The sequence below is a fragment of the Garra rufa genome, chromosome 25 (genome assembly GCF_049309525.1).
Source record: "Garra rufa chromosome 25, GarRuf1.0, whole genome shotgun sequence".
Classification (NCBI taxonomy): domain Eukaryota; kingdom Metazoa; phylum Chordata; class Actinopteri; order Cypriniformes; family Cyprinidae; genus Garra; species Garra rufa.
Genome location: NC_133385.1, coordinates 38172810 through 38198240, shown reverse-complemented (window position 1 = coordinate 38198240; position 25431 = coordinate 38172810). Strand labels below are relative to the sequence as shown.

The window sequence follows — 25431 nt, the reverse complement described above, 5'->3', positions numbered from 1 at the left end:
ATAAATGAAATTTCCGTGCACTAACACACACACACACGTGCGCACAGAGTAAACACAGCCATGGTGGGTGAATAAAGGTGCTTTTGTCCGGTGGGGGGCTGGGCCATCTGGAGCGCTCATGAATGTTCGCTTCAGTCCGCTCAGACATCGCGCCTCCCTGTGTACTTTCACAGCTCCGCTAGAAGAGGACGGAGGCATGGGTGGGGTCGGGATTGGGCGGATGGAGACAGGGTGGGGCTTTCTAGCAGCCAGTGAGATCATTGGAACACTGCATGCATATGTGTGTCAGTGTGTGTGTCTTTTTCTGCCCGTGGCAGGCATGTAGTATTTGGACGACGCTGGCTAGGCACTCGAACACCTCCGTCAGTCTCTGTTCTGAGAGCGGGAGGCAAACTCTGATCCTTCCAGAAACATCCACAGGGTTTATTGCAGTGCAGCTGTAGGTGGAAGCCCACCGGCAGCTGTAGTTTGTACGTTCCCGCTGTTTTTTGGGTCGGTAGTTTATTTGAACACGTTTCTGTGGGTTCTGCTGTGAGGGGAAAGGTTCTAACTACAGTCTGTGTGTGTCTCTGTTTGTCTCTCACAGTCGTCTGGAGGTCCGGTGGAGAATGACCCGCTCGGGGCTCTTCCTCCAGGCTGGGGTAAGTCCTCCTTCAAGCTTTATCTTCAGGTCAGGTGTCTTTTGTGAGCTCACCGAGTTCAGGAGTGGAGGGAGGCCTATAATCGGAGTTAGGCCAAAGTTGGCTGAAAAAGTCATAAACTTTAGTAGATTTTGGTGGCACCCAGCAGCACCATTGAACAGGAAGCCAAAACAGAGTCTCAAAGTAGCGATAATTAATAGTAACATGTAATAGTAAGGGGAAAAAAATCTCTAAATGGAGTGATCAGGACCACAAAGTGAAGCAGAGAGAGAATTATATATACAAACGAAATATTGTTTGGAGATAAATGTATTGCTTCACGACAAAAAATGCTTTTCTTACTTTGATTTTTTTGTCTTGTTTCCGGCCAAAATATCAGAATATTCTTAAATCAAGAAGGATTTTCTAGACAAGTAAACATTATTCTCTTGTTTTCAGAAAAAATAAGTAAAAATTAAGTGAAACAAGCAAAATATGCCAATGGGGTAAGCAAAATAATCTAGTCGTCTGCTTGAAATCAGATTATTTTTCTTACCCCCATTGGCAGATTATTTTACTTCTGTTTTCTGAAAACAAGACAATAATTTTTACTTCTTGATTTGAGAATTTGTAGATATTTTGGCTAGAAACAAGACAAAAAAATCAAAGTAAGAAAAGCATTTTTCGCAGTGTTGTGACTGTGAAGTGATACGCAAGACATGATAGCAGGGTGTGTTAATCAAATGTGTTTGCGTATTAACTATTGCAGCTTATGTTTATATTGTCAACTAATTTATATCACACCTTAATGACACTTAAAATTAAAAATGTGTATCTATCAGTATAATATAAAAACAAATATTGGTTAAGAATAATTCAGATTTAAATCAGGTAAAGCTGCGTCAGTGTTTTCTTTCTTGAGTTGTACAGTACATTAAGTTCAGCAACATAACATTGCGAAATGGAGCTGGGAAATCTCTGCGATGAGAGGGTTAAAGGGGGGGGGGGGGGAAGAAAGAGAGAGTGTTGTGTGAGCAGTAATGTGAGGGCTACTGTGTGCTCCGCAAACGACTCTTAATGAAAACAAGATGTTAGTCGTCGAGTGAATGAGGGGGTGAGGGGGTTTCATGCATAGGGCTGCGTCTTTCTCTGTGGAAAACCAATTGGCCAGCAGATTTTCTCTTTTCTTTTTCAATTGTTTGGGTTTCTTTCATCTTTTAAAACCAATTGAAAAGTTGAAAAGTGAATTTTGAGAATGCATGTTGGAGCAGTTTTCAGTCAGCGCTGTCAGATTTGACAAAAGAGAAAAAAGAAGAGGATCAGTTTTACCAATTGTAACATTTACCAATAAGGCCGATCGTTGCGATTTTAAATGTTATATTTTTTTACATCAAAATAGGGAAGAGTCAGTGAAAACCAACTTAAATTTGTCAAATAGTAATAAGGTAATTATTGACAGCGATTGAATTTTTGGGTGAGCCGTTCCTTTAATGACGGGTTTAATTTGAACGCTGAAAACTCTAAAAAGTAGCACCCAATAACAGCAATGCTGTGCATTTATCTAGAAACAACAGGGTTTACAAATAAAGTTTAATGTATGCGTATTTATTGCATAACACTTTTGGGCTATAACTATAACAACTTAGGGTAAAACCTGTTAAAATTCGTTAACTACACTGCAAAAAAGTCTTTTCCTGCCAAAATATCTAAAAATTCTTAAGGGGAGACAGTTTTTTCATGCAGCTGTCAAGTTTGAGATTTTAGGCTTTTTGGTTTTTCATAAAGTGTTTTTTTTTCAGGCTAGTAGAAAGAAAACATTTAAAATAGACTGTTAAGTGTTTCATTTATAGCACTTTATCTATTTGTGTCAATAGATTTCAATTATAATACATATTTTTAAAGGCCGTTTTCTCAAAATGAGTTTTTTTCTCCTACACTGAGCCATAAATCTCCACTTCAGCAGCACTTACACACACCAAACTTTACATTTTTATTTTTGTCTATATCCTGAACGTTTTTACAAAGGGATTTGTTCATATATAATTTGCTTGATTTTTATACATTTTAACTTTTTTTTTTTAATATGGTGTTTTCTGTCTGTGAGAACAAGCAAAAAACAAAAACAAAACAGAAAACAAGATTATTTTTCTTAGCCCATTGGCAGATTATTTAGCTTGTTTCAAGCGAAAACGCACTTTATTTTTTTACCCGTCTAGAAAATGTTTCTTGATTTAAGAATTTGTATATATTTTGGCTAAAAACAAGACAAAAAGAAAAGTGTTTTTTGCAGTGTGTGCAGTGTACATTTGTACATGTGTTTCTCAAAGCATTTATCAAATTTTGTCTGTTAATTTCTACATTTAAACTCTAAAGATGTACCTGTTAATAGTAGTAATAGAACATGAACAAACAACATTAACAAAGGTGAAAATAAATGCAGTAAATGCGGTAAAAAATGCGTTACCCTGTTTAGCTTAAAATACATTTCTGACCATTCTGCTTAATAATGTGTATTCTGAAACTTGTTTATCTTTTCTTCAGAGAAACGTCAGGACAACGGAAGAGTGTACTATGTCAATCACAACACACGAACAACGCAGTGGGAGGACCCTCGAACCCAAGGGTAATCAAGTCCTCCAGTCACATGACCCAAGCGGTCACATCCATAGCAAATGATCTGTGTGCTTTGTTGGGAAAGCTACTTTGAAAGTTGAGTTACTTTTTGGAAAATATAGTTACTAAAGAAAATACAGCGAACAACCTTAAAGCAGTGCTACGTGGCTTGAGTCGAGCAGCGTTTTTCATCTGGCACACATGACGTATCTCCAATATTTAATTGTATTTTCAACTGCCGCTGGATAATGTCATGCCATGTAACTTGCCAAAAACAGCTGCAGTGCAACTTGACGTAAAAGTGGGCAAGAGTTGGCTAAAATTGGCAGTTGTAATCTGATTGGCTGATGGGCCTGCTACCCCAAAACACGCGTTTCACCGCCCACTTGGAAACCAAGTCCTGTTTGCTGTCAAAATAAGCGCTTCTGAGGAAGTTAGAATCTAGCCACTGGATATCCACAAGAATACATTTGTTTTCTGACGTCAGATTTGCGCAAACATCACATAACTGAACTGCGCTTAACAGCTTTAGTCAGCCGAAGGCCCTCTTCCTCTCTAAGAGGGTGTTTTTTTTTTTCCACACACTTTTTAAAAGCTGTTATTTTTAAGCTAGATGCATTAGTTCAACCAAAATGAATACCCCGCATTATCAAGCTCATCCACTTAAGCTGCAAAACATTCTTTGTTTGCTCATTTTTCATTTTGGCATTGTTTTTGTTCATTGCGTTTTAGATGTTACTGAAAACGTCATGTTATATAGTGTTAAGCGTCCAGCAGGGTGCGCTGCTCTCACTGCCCTCCTCCATTTGCAGGATGATCCAGGAGCCGCCCCTGCCGCCCGGCTGGGAGATGAAGTACACGGCAGAGGGGGTGCGATACTTTGTGGACCACAATTCTCGCACCACCACCTTTAAAGATCCTCGGCCAGGCTTTGAGTCAGGGTAAACATCACACACGCTGTAGCTCAGATTGCATGTTCTGATTGTTCGTTCACTGCGGCACAGAGACAGACAGATACGGTCCAGTTCTTCCGTTTGTGAAAGCTTCAGACCCGCTTACAAGGGTTTTTCAGTATCTAGACAGCAGTGTAGGTGTATGACACATGAGAAAGTTTAAAATGCATGTATAAAATATATCTACACTGCCGGTCTTTATTCCCAGTTTGGAATAATTTCGATTTTAGGTGTTTTTGAACACCTCTTTTGCACATTACTGCATTTATTTGATCAAATATATAGTAATATCAGTTATATTGTGCAATATTATTATAATTTAAAATAACTGCATTGTATTTTAAAATATTTTAAAATGTAATTGTTTGCTGTGATCCTTACTTCAGTCTTTAGTGTCACATGAACCTTCAAAAATCATTTTAATATGTTGATTTGCTGCTCAACATGTGAGTCTTACGGAGCACAGGTATATTTGTAGCAATAGCCAAAAATACACTGTATGGGTCAAAATTATAGATTTTTCTTTTATGCCAAAAATCATTAGGATATTAAATAAAGACAAAAGATATTTTGTAAATGTCCTACTGTAAATGTATTAAAATGCAATTTTTGATTAGTAATATGCATTGCAAAGAACTTCATTTAGACCTTTTTAAAGGCAATTTTAAAATATATATATATTTTTTTTTTTTTGCACAGATTTCAGATTTTAAAATAGTGCATCTCGGCCAAATATTGTCCTGTCCTAGCAAACCATACGTGCAAAATTATAATTTGTGCTCACTTATTAAAAATGCCTGAAAGCACAATAATTGACCCTTTTAATCAGTTTAATACATCTTTGCTCAATAAAAGTAAATTTCCTTTCTTTTTTGTCTTATCCCAATTGGTATCCACAAAATGTTATGGAGCAAATATATTAAAAATTAATTTTTGATTAGCAATATGCATCGCAAAGAACTTCATTTGGACAATTTTAAAGGCGATTTTCTTAATATTTTATATTTTTAATAAAATTTTGCACCCTCAGATTTCAGATTTTCAAATAGGTCATCTCGGCCAAATATTGTCCTGTCCTAGCAAACCATACATACAAAATTATGGTTTTGTGGTCCAAGGTCACAATTATTATTTGTTCTCAGTTATTAAAAATGCTTTCATGAGATTTTATATCTTTTGTAGCACAATAATTGACACTTTTAATCACTTTAATCTTTGCTGAATAAAAGTATTTTTCCTTTTTTTTTTTTGTCTTATCCCAATTGGTATCCACAAAATGTTATGCAGCAAATATATTAAAACTTAATTTTTTATTAGCAATATGCATTGCAAAGAACTTCATTTAGGCAATTTTCTCAATATTTTATATCTCTTGTAGTATTTTGCACCCTCAGATTTCAGATTTTCAAATAGTGCATCTCGGCCAAACCATACGTACAAAATAGTTTTTTGGTCCAAGGTCACAATTATTATTTGTGCTCAGTTATTAAAAATGCCTGATAGCATTGTTGTGTCATCCTTTCTAAAATCGTTGTAAAAATGTTTCTTTTTTTTGGTGGTTGTTGTTGTCTGTTTTGTTTTGTTTTGTTTAAAGTCTACCAGGGGTGGGGTGGGTTCTTAATTTGCACAATTGATTTTTGCTTTATATTACTGTTATTTGAAGAAAATTCAATAAACAGTTGTTAACAAAAAAAAAAAAAAAAAAATGCTTGATAGCACAATAATTGACACTTTTAGTCTTTGCCGAATAAAAGTATTTTTCCTTTCTATTTGTGTCTTATCCCAATTGGTATCCACAAAATGTTACGCAGCAATAACGGTTTTCAACATAATCATAAATGTTAGAATGATTTCTAAAGGATCATGTCACACTAAAGACTGAAGTAGTGGTGCAATGGCAATTTAGCTTTAATCGCAGAAGTAAATGGCATTTTACACTTTTTTGAATCACAGTATTACTGTTTTTACTGTGAGCACAAGAGACTTTTTCAAGAACACTGAACAATGTATCATTTGTATATCCTCACACAGAATATTAGTGTTCTTTTTTTCCTTTTTCTCTCTCAGTATCTTCTTTGTTTCTTTCATACATCTTTTTGTTGTCTTAAATGTCTCATTCCTCAGAGTTTCCCTCTTTTTAAAGTGGAGTGAACTGTCGAGACAACCTTTTAAATTACAATCCTTTCCCGAAACGGAATCACGCACTCTGCCTTCAAGCGATGCGTCACTTTGATCTGTTTATGGAAGTTGTGTCATGGCTGACTTTTTTCTGCCATTTGTAAAGTTTGTCCAGTTTGCATTGCTCATGTCCACTGATCTGACGTCAGCACCGGCGTCTGAAGCGCCACACTCCTGGAATAAATGACATCAGTATGCTCTCGTAACGCTTCGTCTTCATGTTCCCTGTCTTCCTGTTCAGCTCACGGCAAGGTGGCTCCCCGGGTGCATACGACCGCAGCTTCAGGTGGAAATATCACCAGTTCCGCTTCTTGTGTCATGTGAGTTGTTCAGAAGTCTTGAGCTCTAGTGCATTTTGTGTCATTTAACATCAGCAAATTAATGTTTTTTTACTCTTTACTTTAGTCCAACGCGCTGCCCAGTCATGTGAAGATCTCCGTATCCCGACAGACTCTGTTTGAGGACTCATTTCAACAGGTGAGTATCTGTTTAAGGCCAGTTCACACCAGGAATGATAACGGAGCGTTCTTTAGAACTTCCGAATAATGATAAGCCAGCTTGTAAACTTCAGCTGAAGCTCATTTTATATGTGCTGTATATAGGTGGACACCCTTGAGAGTCCTCTGCTGCCTCGTCCTTATCAGAAACTGAGAAAAAATAATAATTGCAACATTGTAAATAATGATAGCGGCATGAACATTCAGTTTCATATTATTTAATAACTTATAATTTAAATGCCAAGCCTGGTAAACATTTTTAAAATCTTGTAATATTTTAAAGCCTTTATTATTTTTCATCTCTACAGCTGTGCAATAAAATTAACTTCAAAGATTCACTTTTCATTCATACAGAGGATATGGAAAAATGTCTTTTCACTGAAAACAACGTCTTTTTAAGATGAAAATGACATGAAATTACCCATATAACCAGAAGATGGCAGCAGAGGATCAATCATTGGCTGCTGCCTTTTTCAGTTTTTTTAAGTCTTGCTTTTCGATTTATTATAAAATGACTAGTATAGCAAATCTTAGTACTTTTACCACACTGAAGTATATAGTATAGCAAGTGCAGAAAGTCATTAAAATAAAATAAGCTCGGACACAAAATTTAAATACTTGTATACAGTGGCCTAGAGAAGTGGGTCTACGCATAATTTGTAATCGCTATATACATATATATGCTGTACTCGTGCTTTTTATATACATTCTTAAATCATCATGCTTTTAAGCCAAAATACACACTGAAAAGAATTTAATTATTTTAAGTTTTATGTTAAACCTAAAAAAAATTATAATAAATAGCCTATATTAACACAAACTTGTTACTGCTGTAGTTTTGTTACTTTGAATTTAGTCTGAATCATTAAATGCACAGCTTTTTTTGACATCAGCTTGTCAGGTGTTTCGTCCGGTTATTACCATCAATCAATGACTCGCACATATTTAGCTGATTACTTTAGCCAAACTCGCGTTTGTCATTCTCGAAACGGTATACATGGACGTTTGGTCCTCTTAGACAAACTAAACTTTTCTTCGATTGTGAATTAATTATGTAGAGAAAACGAGCAAAGGACAGTCCTATTACGGCACAGTACAGTTTGACTGGAAATGACTGAGCTGGCTTGTCTAAAACAAGGACGTAATCCATGCATATGGTCAATTAAATGTGTTTGAATTGTATCATACACATTTTCAAAAGTCAGTTGGACAATTTTGCCTTTAGTCTGGATGCTAATATAGTTGTAGTTAAAGTTATCTTTGTAGTTATCGTTCTTGGTGTGAACGGGCCTTATTTTTACCTCCTAAGGTAAAGCTTTTTTGTTAAAAAAAGAAGAAAAAACCTTTATAATGACAATGCCACCACGTTTCCTCTCAGATCATGAACATGAAGCCGTATGACCTCCGCCGGAGGCTCTACATCATCATGAGAGGCGAGGAGGGACTGGATTACGGAGGAATAGCCAGGCAAGTTCATTATGAGCACCTGTGACGTCTCGCTCTTCGTCATCCTCATGTTCCTGCTTGTGTGCTGAGTGTTTCTTGTTTCGGGGAGGCTGTGGTGTACCTTTGCTCGTTGGTGTCTGGACCTCATAGTTGTCTTCCTGTGTCTGTGTCTGTCTCCTGTGTCCTGTCAGTGGTTTTACCCTATGGTAGGTTACGTCATGCTGTTCTACCACAGGGTAGAACCACGGACGGGATGTCTGGAGGTGTCTGCGTCGTCCTGTGGTGTGACCAAACCACCCCCATCCCCCAATCATGGTCCCCCTTTTTGCCCCTAATCCTTGGGCTTGGGTTCTGTTGTACTTCTTATGATTTGATGTGTGTGTGTTCGTGCTGTTGAACCTGTCTTCATCTTCATCACTTTATGTGGCACCTGCACTGTTTTTATTTTACATGCCCAGTAAGCTGAAACTTTGGTATTTTCTTATCTGGGAAATTCTTTCATTCTTATATAGTAGATGTGAACCCTGTCCATTAAATTGTTTTACATTTTGAATAATGGTTACTTTGGAATAATTGTTTTGATTCCTTTTTTTAGTTTTATTCTAATAAATGTTCCCTTTATTATTATATGTTTTATTGTAAAAAAATTTTTTTTTTTTTTTGTGTGGTTTTGTTAGCATCCCTTCAGAGATGGGCACTCGAGTCGCATTTTTATAGACTTCAGACTTGACTTCAGACTCGACCTGAAATGACTCCAGAGTTGACTCAACTCGAGGAAAATACTCCAGAATTTTTAAATAGCAACTCGAGTCTTTTATCCTTAAATACTTATATAACAGATATTGAAAAAAAGGCTGACCGCATCCACACCCCGGCATCTATCCGGATCCTGAGCCGTAATCAGCGCGTCAAAACAAAATCTAAAGCCAAACATGCTTTATTTGAGCCCTTTCAGCTCCATGCGCTTTCATTTTTAAAAAATTATTAATAATAGTTTTGATTCCTTTTTTTGTTTTATTTTACTAAATGTTCCCTTTATTATTATATGTGTGTTTTATTTTAAATTTGTTTTACTTCAGACTTGATTTCAGACTTGATCTGAGATGACTCCAGAGTTGACTCGACTCAATGAAAAGGACTCGAGTATATATTTTAAAAGCAACTTGAGTCTTTTATCCTTAGATACTTATATAACTGATATTAAAAATGCTGACCGCATCCGCACCCCGGCATCTATCCTGATCATGATATACATGAGGATTCTGAATGGGATTTTTTTTTAGCAAGCCATTAAATTACTTGAGACTCGACTCTGACTCCAAGTTAAAAACTTAACTTCAGACTTGACTCGGACTTCAGGTTAAAGACTCCAGACTTGACTCGGACTCCAAGTTAAAGACTTGAGACTTGACTTGGACTTGTGACCAAAGACTCAAGGCTTGACTCGGACTCCAGGTTAAAGACTCAAGACTTGACTCGGACTACAGGTTAAAGACTCAAGACTTGACTCGGACTCCAGGTTAAAGACTCGACTTGACTCGGACTCCAAGTTAAAGACTCGACTTGACTCGGACTCCAGGTTAAAGACTCAAGACTTGACTCGGACTCCAGGTTAAAGACTCAAGACTTGACTCGGACTCCAAGTTAAAGACTCAAGACTTGACTCGGACTCCAGGTTAAAGACTCAAGACTTGACTCGGACTCCAAGTTAAAGACTCGACTTGACTCGGACTCCAGGTTAAAGACTCAAGACTTGACTCGGACTCCAGGTTAAAGACTCAAGACTTGACTCGGACTCCAGGTTAAAGACTCAAGACTTGACTCGGACTCCAGGTTAAAGACTCAAGACTTGACTCGGACTCCAGGTTAAAGACTCAAGACTTGACTCGGACTCCAGGTTAAAGTCTCGACTTGACTCGGACTCCAGGTTAAAGACTACAGACTTGACTCGGACTACAGGTTAAAGACTCAAGACTTGACTCTGACTCCAAGTTAAACACTCAAGACTTGACTCTGACTCCAGGTTAAAGACTCGACTTAACTCGGACTCCAGGTTAAAGACTCGACTTGACTCGGACTCCAGGTTAAAGAATCAAGACTTGACTCGGACTCCAGGTTAAAGAATCAAGACTTGACTCGGACTCCAGGTTAAAGACTCGACTCAGACTCCAGGTTAAAGACTCAAGACTTGACTCGGACTCCAGGTGAAAGACTCAAGACTTGACTCGGACTCTAGGTTAAAGACTCGACTCAGACTCCAGGTTAAATAATCAAGACTTGACTCGGACTCCAGGTTAAAGAATCAAGACTTGACTCGGACTCTAGGTTAAAGACTCGACTTGACTCTGACTCCAGGTTAAAGACTCGACTTGACTCAGACTCCAGGTTTAAGACTCAAGACTTGACTCGGACTCCAGGTGAAAGACTCAAGACTTGACTCGGACTCCAGGTTAAAGACTCGACTTGACTCGGACTCCAGGTTAAAGACTCGACTTGACTCTGACTCCAGGTTAAAGACTCGACTTGACTCAGACTCCAGGTTTAAGACTCAAGACTTGACTCGGACTCCAGGTGAAAGACTCAAGACTTGACTCGGACTCCAGGTGAAAGACTCAAGACTTGACTCTGACTCCAGGTTAAAGACTCAAGACTTGACTCGGACTCCAAGTTAAAGACTCGACTTGACTCGGACTCCAGGTTAAAGACTCAAGACTTGACTCGGACTCCAGGTTAAAGACTCAAGACTTGACTCTGACTCCAGGTTAAAGACTCAAGACTTGACTCTGACTCCAGGTTAAAGACTCAAGACTTGACTCGGACTCCAGGTTAAAGACGCAAGACTTGACTCGGACTCCAGGTTAAAGACTCAAGACTTGACTCGGACTCCAGGTTAAAGTCTCGACTTGACTCGGACTCCAGGTTAAAGACTACAGACTTGACTCGGACTACAGGTTAAAGACTCAAGACTTGACTCTGACTCCAGGTTAAAGACTCAAGACTTGACTCTGACTCCAGTTTAAAGACTCGACTTGACTCGGACTCCAGGTTAAAGAATCAAGACTTGACTCGGACTCCAGGTTAAAGACTCAAGACTTGACTCGGACTCCAGGTTAAAGACTCGACTTGACTCTGACTCCAGTTTAAAGACTCGACTTGACTCGGACTCCAGGTTAAAGAATCAAGACTTGACTCGGACTCCAGGTTAAAGACTCAAGACTTGACTCTGACTCCAGGTTAAAGACTCGACTTGACTCAGACTCCAGGTTAAAGACTCAAGACTTGACTCGGACTCCAGGTGAAAGACTCAAGACTTGACTCGGACTCTAGGTTAAAGACTCAAGACTTGACACGGACTCCAGGTTAAAGACTCAAGACTTGACTCGGACTCCAGGTTAAAGACTCAAGACTTGACTCGGACTCCAGGTTAAAGACTCGACTTGACTCTGACTCCAAGTTAAACACTCAAGACTTGACTCTGACTCCAGGTTAAAGACTCGACTTAACTCGGACTCCAGGTTAAAGACTCGACTTGACTCGGACTCCAGGTTAAAGAATCAAGACTTGACTCGGACTCCAGGTTAAAGAATCAAGACTTGACTCGGACTCCAGGTTAAAGACTCGACTCAGACTCCAGGTTAAATAATCAAGACTTGACTCGGACTCCAGGTTAAAGAATCAAGACTTGACTCGGACTCTAGGTTAAAGACTCGACTTGACTCTGACTCCAGGTTAAAGACTCGACTTGACTCAGACTCCAGGTTTAAGACTCAAGACTTGACTCGGACTCCAGGTGAAAGACTCAAGACTTGACTCGGACTCCAGGTTAAAGACTCGACTTGACTCGGTCTCCAGGTTAAAGACTCGACTTGACTCTGACTCCAGGTTAAAGACTCGACTTGACTCAGACTCCAGGTTAAAGACTCGACTTGACTCAGACTCCAGGTTAAAGACTCAAGACTTGACTCGGACTCCAGGTTAAAGACTCGACTTGACTCTGACTCCAGGTTAAAGACTCAAGACTTGACTCTGACTCCAGGTTAAAGACTCGACTTGACTCGGACTCCAGGTTAAAGACTCAAGACTTGACTCGGACTCCAGGTTAAAGACTCAAGACTTGACTCGGACTCCAGGTTAAAGACTCGACTTGACTCGGACTCCAGGTTAAAGACTTAAGACTTGACTTGGACTTGTGACCAAAGACTCGAGACTTGACTTGTGCTGAGTTCAGACTGCACGATTTTCAAAGCAATCGTGTCACAGATCTTTTCACACTGCATGACTATCTGGGGTAGCATTCCGTTGCTGCTGTGTTCACACTGCAGGATGGATCGGCGACAGGGGGTTTCATACTGCATGACTTTACAATAGGAAGAATCGCCGACAACTTTTATAAATTATTATAAAAAATTGGTAGCCCGCAAGAAGCTTGTCTTACAAATTGCACGTGCACTCATTTGCAGCGAAAAGAAGCCGAAACTATGCTTGTTGATATTGTGGTCTATACCTTCGTAACTCCTCCCCCAACTTCCCACTGGCCTGGATGTTGCTGTCTCATTGGCTGTAGGTAATCGCCGATGTTATTTTCAGTTAGATCACCTTTCACACGGCATGATTTTGAATCGCCGGCAGGTCCAGATATTTAGCATGCCAAATATCTCACGGGTGTCGGCGATTCTCTCAGATAGCGTCTTTAATAGTTCACACTGTGTGATAGTCACTCGCGTGAACGAGCACCGATTTGCCTGTGATTTCGGCATTTGTCGGCGATTTTTCAAAACCTGTCAAAATTGGGGCTAAAATCATACAGTCTGAACTCGGCATTAGACTCCAGTGACAAAGACTTCAGACTTGACTTGGACTCGAGGTTAAGGACTTATGAATATCTCTGTGTCCCTCACAAGTGGCTCAGAGAATGATTGTGCCTGCTTACCATTTTCTTTACAAAACCGACATTTGTAAAAACATTTTTTTTTCTTAGTGAATGAGTTGGAGTGAATAGTAAAGGATAATGAGCCAAAATGTGTCCAGTGTACATTGATTCTGTGCTTTTTAAACAATACAGTGTTTTAAACGCTTCCTAGGATGCACCTGGAATCTATTTCAGAGATTTAATGACATTACTGCTGTTATAAAATTCTGTTAGGATAAAAAAGTTATGACAATGTGAATTAAATGTTTCTGAATTTGTATTTCTTTTGCCATTGTTAACAAGTTATGTGACTTTTCAACTACTCTCACAAGTAGTTGTTTCTTTTATAAAGAAACGCTTTGTGCAAGGCTTCTGTCAGGCCTCAAACAATTAAATGTTTTCTTTACTGAAGACATCTGTTGAAATTTGTAAGCGTTCAAAGGATTCCCCAAACTATCTTTATTTCTGTGAAATGTGCCAACACAGTTTGTCTCAGTGATATGGGGATATTTAAGTAGTGTTTGTACAGTCATCTTTAGCTTGTATTATGTTATGTTACTGATGTTATATTTTGTATTTCTGTCTGTAGGGAGTGGTTTTTCCTGCTGTCTCACGAGGTGTTGAACCCCATGTACTGTCTGTTCGAGTATGCCGGTAAAAACAACTACTGTCTGCAGATTAACCCTGCTTCTTCCATCAACCCCGACCACCTCACCTACTTCCGCTTCATCGGACGCTTCATTGCCATGGTGAGAACGCCTTTAGACTAGTAGTTTCACTCTGCAATAAATTTAGCTGTGTCTTACATTTTTCTCAGCCCTTGTGTTTCTCCTATTTTGTGCTTGTTCTGAACAGACTGTCTGACTCAGAGTGTCTGTGTTTTTTTTGGAGATCATTCCCACAGCTCTGTGCTGTTACATTAAACAGTTAGCCGTCCCTTTACAATATAATCACATTTCTGTGTGTTTTTGAAGTCTGTATATAGAAAAGATAAGATAATGTAAGATAAAGCAAAACTGGAGTGTTAGATAATGTAACTCAAATGTGCATTTAAGTGTTCAATGTTTTTATTTGTACACCCGGAGTCTAGATAAACCTAGTGCTATATTTATAATAAAATTCATGATTTCTTAACTCTTCAGAGGAGAGTTTCTGGGAAGGTCTGAGTTTACACATATTTATGAACATTTCATGATTTTAACATTACGATTGAAGGATACAATCACCAACATGTTTTTTTATACAGATATTTTATACAGAAGCAAGACCGTTTCGAAAACTGCTCCAGTCAGAAATCATTGTTTTTGATTTGTTCAATCTCTTTAGTGTTATCTAACAGGTCACTAATAGTAATGCACCATTTATAAGACAATGTTTTCATTACTAAAGGTTAAACTGTTATTGCAGCCATTTATGTTATCATGACAAACATTTATTTATGGTGACCTTTAAGATGAGTTCCAACGATATGGCAAAATTACACTAATAACTCTCGAAAATGGGCTTGATACAACACATTTAATAGGACATGAATGCTCATAATAGTCAATAATTCACCCTCCAGTCATGAGGTCATTCTGTATTTCAAGCACTGAGAACAGATTAATTCTGCGGAGTTGGACAGGGTCACCGCTGGTCCTTAAAATGTCCTAAATAGTTTCCCAATAAAAGGCCTTAAAAAGTCTTATTCAGATTCGATTGGTCTTAAATATTTTTGGTTACATGTAAATTTCCTACCAGAAATATATTAATCCTATTCTTTTTATTAGTAATATGCATTGCTAATAATTTGGACAGCTTTATAGGCGATTTTCTTAATATTTTGATTTTTATTGCACCCTCAGATTCCAGATTTTCAGAATAAATTGATTTGGGGATATTTAGTGTGTGAAATATTGCCTGCTATTATGAAAAGTTCACTGTATATTGTAGTAATAAATATCATTAATGACAGTAATGAAGTTTTGTTTTCTTTTTGCATTAAACACATTAAATATTACATATATGTATGTAATATAATGTGTATTTCCATTAGAGGTTGGGTTAAAGGTGGTCTTAAAAAGTCTTAAATTTCACTTGTTAATATCTGTAGAAACCCTGGTTGGAGCATGTGTGTAAAGGGTTAGATAGGATTAGAAATTAATATTAGTTATCTGTTAGTTATCAGTTGATGCATAACTTTTTCATGAATGCATTTTTTAAATCAATTTTAAAAACAGAAATATGCATTGTGGTCTGAATTAACATGAGCTCATAAAAGCTGCATTTATTAAAAAGAATAAAAGAATAATCATAAGACCAATAATCAGAATTCTAAACATTTAACAAATATTTAGCAAAAAAAAAAAAAAAAAAAAGATTTAGGTCACATTTGACATCATAGGACAAGTCAAATTCCCAGAAGTATTAAAATAAATCATGTTTTTGTTTTTTGGAGTATTGCAGTGGTTATTATAAATTATTTATCTATGAACATTATTATAATTTTTTTTGTAAATATGTGCACATATTTATGCACTATTCAGTGCTGTTTTGTAGTGTAAATGGTGCGAAAATTGCATTCACACTCAAAATGCAAAAGTGCAAAGTGAAGTTCACTTTCATTTGTTTTATGACGTTTGTCCTGTGATTGGCTCTTTGCAGGCTCTGTATCACGGGAAGTTCATTGACACGGGCTTCACTCTGCCCTTCTACAAGCGCATGCTTAACAAGAAACCCACCCTGAAAGACCTGGAGTCCATCGACCCTGAGTTTTACAACTCCATCATGTGGGTCAAGTGAGTATCAAGACTGCAGCTGCGTCCATCGACCAAATGAGGACGTCCGTCAGAACAGTTCTGTGACATTCATGCTGTTTATTTATTTCACAAAAGGGACTGTATTTCAACATTCGTGAATGTAAATGTACCCAAATTAGCCCAAAGGCTAGTTTTCATTAGTAGTTCCTTTGGCAGATGGTATTAGGCCAAAAAAACTAGAGAAAGAAAAGAAAAAAAATGAGAAGCAAAAAGAGACAACTCTCTAAAATACAGTTAAATTATGCAAAATAACAATATAAAAAGCAGTTTATCAGGATAAATAAACAGCATTAATGTTTCCATTGTTGATTACGTGTCTGTTCACAGAGAGAACGATTTAGAAGAGTGTGGCGTGGAGCTGTACTTCGCTCAGGACATGGAGATTTTGGGCAAGGTGACGACACACCAGCTGAAGAACGATGGAGAAAATGAGCTGGTCACACAGGACAACAAGGAGGAGTATATAAGGTACAGCTGCCCCATGTTTAGAAGACAACAGTATTGCTGGCGTTAATCAGACTCCTTTTATCCAGTGAGCTGTTTCATTAGAGATTTCTTATGTTAGAATACGCATCCTGTTCAATTTTAATATGCAACCCCACTGTATGAGTCTGTTGAGTGCTTGAAAGAGTCATTAAGTTGACTTGAGAAAGCCAGCTTACTGAAATGCTGTTTAAACTTAGTTATTATTTTGCTGAGACTAAAATTTCTGGTTGCTACTCCTCCTAGAGTAACGATCATATCTAACTGAGCCTAGCAACTAGAATCATGTCAGTGACATGCTAATCAGACTAGAAACATGCTAATAACATGCTAGAAACATGTTAGAAACAGGCTAATCGTGTTAACAACAGGCTACTAATATTAACATCATGCTAGCGACATTCTAATCATGCTAGCAGTATGCTAGTAACAGGCTTATGTTAGAAACAGGCTAACGACATGATAATCATTCTAGTAACATGCTAATAGCATGCTAATCATGCTAGAAACATGTTAACATGTTAATCATGCTAGTAACTTGTTAATCATGTTAGTAATGCTAACAATGCATGTAACATGTTAATCATGCTAGCAACATGCTAGTAACTTGTTAATCATGTTAGCTACATGCTAGTAAAAGGCTAATCATGTTAGAAACATGTTAGAAACAGGCTAATCGTGTTAACAACAGGCTACTAATGCTAACGTCTTGCCAGCAACAGTCTAATCTTGTTAGTTACAGGCTAATCATGTTAGAAACATGCTAGAAACAGGCTAACAACATGCTAATCATGTTAGAAACATGCTAACAACATGCTAATTAGGCTAGAAACATGTTAACAACATGCTAATCAGGCTAGAAACAGGCTAACGACATTCTAATCATGCTAGAAACATGTTAACAACGTGCTAATCTTGTTAGAAACACGCTAACAGCATGCTAATCATGTTAAAAACATGGTAACAACATGCTAATCATGTTAGAAGCATGTTAACAACATGCTAATCATGCTAGAAACATGCTAGTGCCTTTCTCATCATGATAAAAACATGTTAGCAACCTGTTAATAATGCTAACAGGCTAGCAACACGCTATTGACATGTTAATCACGTTACAAACATGCTAGAAACATGTTAATCATGCTAGAAACATGTTAGCAACATGCTAGTAACTCATTAATCATGCTAGCTACATGCTAGTAACATAGTTAACATAGTTAAATAAGTTAAATAAGTTAGAAACGTGCTAGCAACATGATAAAACATGCTATCTATCCATTTATCCATCCATCAAAACATGAAAGCTTTAAGCTTTAAAACTACTTTAAACTTCAATCTTTTTCAGACTGAAAAACATAAAATTTCTACAATTTCCAAAACTTTTACAACTTTTTAAAACTATTTAAAACTTAATATTTTTTTAACTTTTTCACACTTTCTGATCAGGCTTTTTCTTATCTAGTTATTTTTTGCAATTCTGTCTGGTGCTGCTAGCGGTGCAGAAACCAGCCGCAAAACCTTTTAAACCTTTTTTTGTCTTTTACAAAAGCCTGTTGCTTTCGCACCGTGATTTGAAACTCATTGCATGTTTTTCCTTTAGTCTGCTCACGGACTGGCGCTTCACTCGCGGAGTGGAGGAACAAACTAAAGCCTTCCTGGATGGCTTCAATGAAGTTGTGCCTCTGGAGTGGTTGCGTTATTTCGACGAGAAAGAACTAGAGGTGGGCGTTTTGGTATATTTAGCGAGGAATTGACACACAATGTCATTAAACAAACCCTCGTCTATACAGACACAAACATTAGTGGCATCACTAAGAAAACAGATGTGGTTAATTTTGGATTTGTTTTAGGTGTATTGATGTTATCTTTATCAGATGGTGGTTAATGGTGTGTGGTTGTTTCTTTCTCCAGCTCATGTTGTGTGGGATGCAGGAAATAGATCTGAACGACTGGCAGAAGAACACCATTTATCGGCATTATACCAAAAACAGCAAGCAAATCCACTGGTTCTGGCAGGTAATTCACTCACTCGGTCTCTGTGTTTTTATGCCGTCACAGCTACTGTTTGTACTATGTATATTTCATTATGTGTCAAACAGGTCGTAAAGGAAATGGACAATGAAAAGAGAATTCGCCTCCTGCAGTTCGTCACAGGAACATGTCGACTGCCGGTTGGAGGCTTTGCAGAGCTGATAGGTACTGTTTTAATATCCAGGGCTGTACGTTAAAATTTGTTGCATATAGCACTGGTGCTACAGAGGTTGAAAGTTTTGTAGCACAGGCCAAACAGTTGGTGAACTGCAAAAAATGCTTTTCTAGCTTAGATTTTTTTTTTTTCAGAAAAAACAAGTCAAAATGAAGTGAGTTTTTGCTTAGAACAAGCAAAATAATCTGCCAATGGGGTAAACAAAAAAATCTTATTTTAAACAGAAAGCAAGATTATTTTTCTTACTCCATTGGCTGATTATTTAGCTTGTTTCAAGCAAAAATGCACTTAATTTTAACTTTTTTTTTCTGAAAACAAGAAAATAATTTTTACTTGTCTAGAAAATCCTTCTTGATTTAAGAATTTTTAGATATTTTGGCTGGAAACAAGAGAAAAATCTAAGCTAGAAAAGCATTTTTTGCAGTGTGGGGTGGAAGATATGGCAAAAATATCATGATTATCACAATTTATGATTTTATCATGATTCTTTGTCATGTTGCATGATTTGCAACTTTTAGATCAGTATGCTTAACAAAACTGATGAAAGGAAAAGTTTGATTTATTTTTGAAGTTTTTAGTTTTATTGGTGGCACTCTCCATGAATAGGTTACAAAATAAGGCCTTACACTTTTTAAAAGAGCTTTGTTTTAAGAGGAGATCAAACTAAATATCATACACTGCAAAAAATGCTTTTCGTAATTGGATTGTTTTGTCTTGTTTCCAACTAAAATATGTAAAGAAGGATTTTCTAGACAAGTAAATATTATTGTCAAAGTAAAAAACTAGTCAAAATTAAGTGTGTTTTTGCTTGAAATCTGCCATTGGGGTAAGAAAAATAATCTTGTTTTCTGTTTGAAATGAGATTTTTTTTGCTTACCCCATTGGCAGATTGCTTGTTCTAAGCAAAAACTCACCTAATTTTGATTTGTTTTTTTCTGAAAACAAAACAATAATTTGATGGCTGGAAACAAGACAAAAAATCTTTTGCAGTGTATGAGCTAAATACGGTAACAGAACAGTTTAAATGTGTTTAAATGTAGAAAATAAAGTGAGTATTCCAGGGTTTCCGCGGGGTCTTAAAAAGTCTTAAAAAGTCTAAAATTTAAAAATCAAAATTTTAGGCCTTAAAAAGTCTTAAATTCGCTGTTCTAGGTCTTAAATAATTTTACACAGGTCTTATTTTTCCGATGTCCATGTAACACTACCTCTAATGCTCATTTAAATTCTCTTTTTGTTGTTTCCGTGGTGTTGTAGTTCTTTATTTCACTAGTCCAAATATAATTTGCTGTATTTAAACTACAAATGAGACCAGCATGCAATAGCCAATCAGCTTTCTGTTATCTGCGTGAGTCTCTCTCGGATTGTACCGCAGAAGTAAAATGGATTTAACTTTTTAGCTATGGGGAAGTGCAAGTTTAGCGATACTTAGCTTGAAAAAACTGAATATAGGGCTTGGCTAAGGCCAGTTGCTAACAACTAGATTTTTTTCTCCCTCTGTGGAAGTTACTGCGTCTTCAGAATCGCAGTAGCAGAATACAGGTCAAACGACCTTTTTCTGTATATAATGTTATCAATAATAATTAGAAATATAGGTCGAGCTAGCTGACTGCCAGCATTCGAGATACTTTTAAAATGTTTTTTTTTTACTTGCCCGACCGAACAAACCGCCTGATTAAAACTGAAGTGACAAAAACAACTAGCGAAGCATCGAAAGGCAAGAAAGATTCCTATTTTAATACATTCAACGTAAACAGAAATTGATAATGGATAGTGTATTTCTGGTCTATTTGTGACATACTTTAAAACAAATGAATGTAACAGCACTCTAAAGAAACACACTGAGGTAAAAAATTCAAATGTATAGTTTATTTATAACATGATATAGTTCAGTAATATACCAAGTGAGCTTTTTGCTGAAAATTCTCACAATTACAAATGTTACATTAATTTTAGCTCAATTAAAAATTAGTTAGTCAAGTAGTTACTTACATATTAGACAATATGCAACATTAGCAGAAGCATTCTCCTAGCAACGTTTTGCTATAATTCAGCGTTTTGATTGAATCAGTTGAAATAACTCGCTCATGAAGTGACTTACCGCCACCTGCTGGTAATTTAGTGTGTTTAAAAGTATGCCTCCACACCCAACATTTCTAATGTACATATTTATAAATCAATAAATGTATTTAAAACATTAATCTCACTTTTAATTTTGCAGTGTAAATTATGTAATCTCACTGCTAACAGCCATTTAGAATTTATTGATAAATTCATAAAATACATTTCAAAGGTAATGCATACATTTCAAAAGTAAAAAAGGCCTTTATAAAGGTAAATCAAATATGCAGATTTAAGATGTAAAAGCTAATAGAGCACTGATGAAAATATTGCTTCAGAATTTTTTTTTTTTTTACGTCAGATATTTCTAGTGGTACTTTTATGGGGATATTTTGTGTGGAATAGTATCTGCTGATATGAAAAGTTCACAGTATATCGTAGTAATAAATTTAATTTATGACAGCCATGAAATTGTGTTTACTTTTTACATTAAACACATTAAATATTACATGTATGCATGTAATATAATATTTATTTCCATTACAGGTTTCGGTCTTAAATTTCATATAAGATGGTATTAAAAAGGTCTTAAAAAGTCTTAAATTTCACTTGTTCATATCTGCAGAAACCCTGGTATTCACACCGTGCAGCTTTGAGCTCTTTACATATGACTTCAGTTCTGTCTTGACTGCACATATTCAGTGTTTAGAAGTGTATAAATAGTTTAAATAATTCATCTTTTTTATGATCCTGTTGTTTAGGAAGTAACGGGCCACAAAAATTCTGCATAGACAAAGTGGGAAAGGAAACCTGGCTGCCTAGAAGTCACACCTGGTGAGACTGAATCTGAAAGACAATAGAGAATAACTGCTCATAGAAGTGTTTTAGTGCTTATTTGTCCCTCTTGTCTTACCATTTCAGCTTTAATCGTCTGGATCTGCCACCTTATAAGAACCTGGAACAGCTCCGAGAAAAACTTCTGTTTGCCATCGAGGAAACTGAGGGCTTCGGACAAGAGTGATGGGATTAATGGGAAGGACAGGATCAACAAAATCATTTCTTTTGCATAGGCCAATAATGTGGACTGAATGGACCGACAGTTCACCTAAAAATGAAAACTCACCTGATTTATTAACCCTCGCGTCATTCCAAACCGACATGCTGTTATGTTTCTGTGCAACACAAAAGATGCTTCAGACTAGAATGTTTGTCTTTCACAGAATAAATAACAGCATGCCCGTGTGTAATGACAATAGGAGGAGCTTCATTTTTGGGTTAACTGTACTTTTAAACCACAGAGATGAGACCCTGATGGACCAGCAGCAGATACATGATTTGTCTGAATGTAATGTTTCATTTGGTAAATTCAGGGAATGATGATTTCACCTTACATTTCTATGCAGAGAAAGCAATGCAAATTGTGAGACAGTTCACAGCATAATGTCATTAACCAGATTTGTAAATCAGATTAAAATGAATTCCCTGATTTGCCCTTCATCAAAATGTAATCAATCCTGATTTTCTCAAACTCCCTCCGTATAATGCAGCATCCAATACAGAAATAATACTACAACTAATAAAACAAAATAAACGGCAGCGAGTCTTCAGTTGCGGATGTCGTGGGCCGCAGAGCGGAGGCTCAAGTGTCATATCAGTGTGTGTATATGGACTAGGAGACCACTGAGATGATAGAGAAAATAATTGTTTTAAAGAGATTGACCAGACGTGATTTCATTATTTTGTGACATGCCATGCTACACTGTATATAGTTGAAATAAATCCAGTCATGGACTGTAAACACATTATCTGTGGCAGAAAAATCCTTTTTACACAAAGTGAGAATATTAGGTAAAGAAGCAAAACTATGTACATCTTAAGGTTCGCTTTTCTGCAGGACGACCAATAGTTGTGGCCCACTTTACATTTTAGACCTTTGTGAATCAATATGAATTTGAATGCTTACAAAAAAATGAATGCTTACTTTATTCAGTAATCACAAACAACAACAAGGCGTCATGGAAAATCATGGGTCAAAAAATGTGGGAAGCCCAATATAACGCACTGATTGTTGAGACAGAAAGAGAAGATGGAAAAACATTAAAACGGCTATAACTACGCAAGCGTTAGTCCGATTGACCTGAAAATTGGTGTGCAGTGTTTTTCTCCAATGTGCCATAAGGGTCTATGAGGACATTGATGTATCTCAAAAAACATGACCGTTATAGGCCAATGATGTTTGAACACCTATTAGACAAGGTTAACGGAGGCTGGTCGGAATGAAACTCGGTGGGCACGATCGACTCATGACACTAAAGGTCTGCAAGAATTGTGAAAGAAATCGGCCACTAGTTGGTGCTAATGGGATCTTATGGCTCTGTAATCACATGGTGTTTCACACATCCACACAATATGCATGTTTCTTGATAGATCTCCTCATGCTAAACAACTTTGCCTCAAGAACCAATTAATTATTCTCAATTACCTACCTTTGCTAACTATTCCTAGGTTTTTTGCCGGACCAGAGCCAAAACACTGCAGAAATGTTCTCTGGACAGTGACCATCAATAATTATCAAAAAAAAGTTTAAATCTCTACTCGCCATCACGAAGAGGCCCCAAAATCATTAATTTACTAATTCTTGGTACACATGTGCATAAGCTCATTCTTTGGCCAAATAAAAAAAACCCGCAGCTCTGCCACTTGGTGGTGCTATGAGTTGGAAAAACATAAAAACAGCTTTAACTATGCAAGCGTTAGTCCAATATCACCTGACAATTTGTATGCAGTGTCTTTGTCCAATGTGCCATAATCTATGATCTATGAGGATATTGGCGTATCTTAAAAAACATGGCCACCATTGGCCAATGAAATTTGAACACCTATTAGACAAGGTTAACGGAGTCCGTTACTGAATCATACTGAATCTTTATTCAGCAATCAAACATGTAGTGCTGAAACCCTATTGTATCTGTTAGGATTTTTATAGGGTTTTATGAAGGCCTAGAGACTTCAAACTTGGGCAGAAGGTAGAGCTCCCCGATGAACGAACCTGGCAAAGTCTCGCCCCAATCCGTCTATAGGTGGCGCCACAGTGATCATAAACGCAAAATCACTCATAACTCTTAAACTGTGTGTTACATTTTTGGAATCCTGGGATCAATACAAATCTAAAACCCTCTTGTGATTTTGGGTCTTGGGGGTCACTTTTTTCCGCAAATTTGAATAATGTCCAAAATCTACTTTTGCAAATTAGTCCTAGCTTTTTCGCCCGAAACAGCACCAAACCACTGCAGAAATGTTCTCTGGACAGTGACCATCAATAATTATTAAAGAAAGTTGACAATTCTACTTACCGTCACAAAGGGGCCCCAAAATATTCGTCAGGCGGGGGGCCATTTTTACTAATACTTGGTACACATGTGTATGAGCTCATTCTTTGGTCAAATGTGCAGAACAACATAAGACAAAAATAAAACCAGCTATAACTACGCAAGCGTTAGTCCAATTGACTTGGAAATTGGTGTGCAGTGTCTTTGTCCAATGTGCCATAAGGGTCTATGACAGGGTTCCTCAAATCTTACCCTGGAGGTCCAATGCGCTGCAGAGTTTAGCTCCAACCCTGATCAAACTCACCTACCTGTGATTCTCTAATGATCCTGAAGACCTTGATTAGCATTCTCAGGTGTGTTTGATTAGGGTTAGAGCTAAACTCTGCAGCGCATTGGAAATCTCAAAAAACATGAGCATGAAGTTTGAACACCTATTAAACAAGGTGAACGGAGGTCGATCGGAATGAAACTCAGTGGGCATGTTCGACTCATGGCCCCAAAGGTCTGTAAGAATTTTGAAAGAAATTGGCCACTAGTTGGCGCTAACAAGTTTTATGCCTCTGTAATCAGGTGGTGTTTCACACATCCACACAATATGCATATCATTGCTGAACCATTGCTGTCAATCAAATCATTCATGAAAAACCTACTTTTGCGAACTAGTGCTAAGTTTTTCGCCCGACCAGAACCAAACCACTGCAGAAATGTTCTCTGGATAGTGACCATCAATAATTATTTTTAAAAAGTTTAAATTTCTACTCACCGTTGCAAAGGGACCCCAAAATATTTGTCATATGGGAAGCCATTTTTACTAATACTTGGTACACGTGTATGAGCTCATTCTTCGGTTAAATAAAAAAAAAAGCGCAGCTCTGCCACTTGGTGGCTCTATAAGACGTAAAATTATAAAAACAGCTATAACTATGCAAGCATTAGTCCAATTGGCCTGACAATTGGTATGCAGTGTCTTTGTCCAATGTGCCATAAGGCTCTATGAGGACATTGGCATATCTCAAAAAACATGGCCGCCTTTGGTCAATGAAATTTGAACAATTCTCTGAACTCTCTAAATCAATAATTATACAAAAAAGTTGAACATTTGCATTTGGAGAGTTATAACATGGTTATTTAATAATATGGTCATGATCTAGTATACCCAAAACCTATACATCCTAAAAGAAAACTCAAAACTTAACAAATCTAAGTAAACTCATGCATCATTTATCTCATGTTGCTCTACACCCTAACAGCATAAAAGCCATGAAGGCCTTATTTGCTTGAACCCCGGTAACTGCTGCTAGTTTTAATCGTAAATGTTATGAGGGATTAATAATAGAATTA

At 37.2% G+C, this 25431-nt stretch overlaps 1 protein-coding gene across 3 annotated transcripts in view; it reads left to right on the top strand.

The window, feature by feature from the left end:
• Positions 1–22563, top strand: part of wwp2 (WW domain containing E3 ubiquitin protein ligase 2) — a 63587-nt gene extending 41024 nt beyond the window's left edge. The window contains exons 1-15 of one of the 3 annotated variants that reach the window (XM_073832290.1): positions 414–492; positions 587–641; positions 3162–3243; positions 4046–4174; positions 6606–6684; positions 6770–6841; positions 8240–8328; positions 13806–13965; positions 15860–15993; positions 16342–16482; positions 18098–18218; positions 18409–18513; positions 18597–18693; positions 21523–21595; positions 21683–22563. In XM_073832290.1, coding sequence (XP_073688391.1) covers positions 4047–4174; positions 6606–6684; positions 6770–6841; positions 8240–8328; positions 13806–13965; positions 15860–15993; positions 16342–16482; positions 18098–18218; positions 18409–18513; positions 18597–18693; positions 21523–21595; positions 21683–21782 — 1299 coding nt within the window. In that variant the 5' untranslated portion in view covers positions 414–492; positions 587–641; positions 3162–3243; position 4046 and the 3' untranslated portion in view covers positions 21783–22563. Of the gene's footprint in view, positions 1–413; positions 493–586; positions 642–3161; positions 3244–4045; positions 4175–6605; positions 6685–6769; positions 6842–8239; positions 8329–13805; positions 13966–15859; positions 15994–16341; positions 16483–18097; positions 18219–18408; positions 18514–18596; positions 18694–21522; positions 21596–21682 lie in introns of those variants that run through there. The other 2 variants (XM_073832288.1, XM_073832289.1) reach the window with 2 other exon arrangements.
• Positions 22564–25431: the final 2868 nt, after the last annotated feature.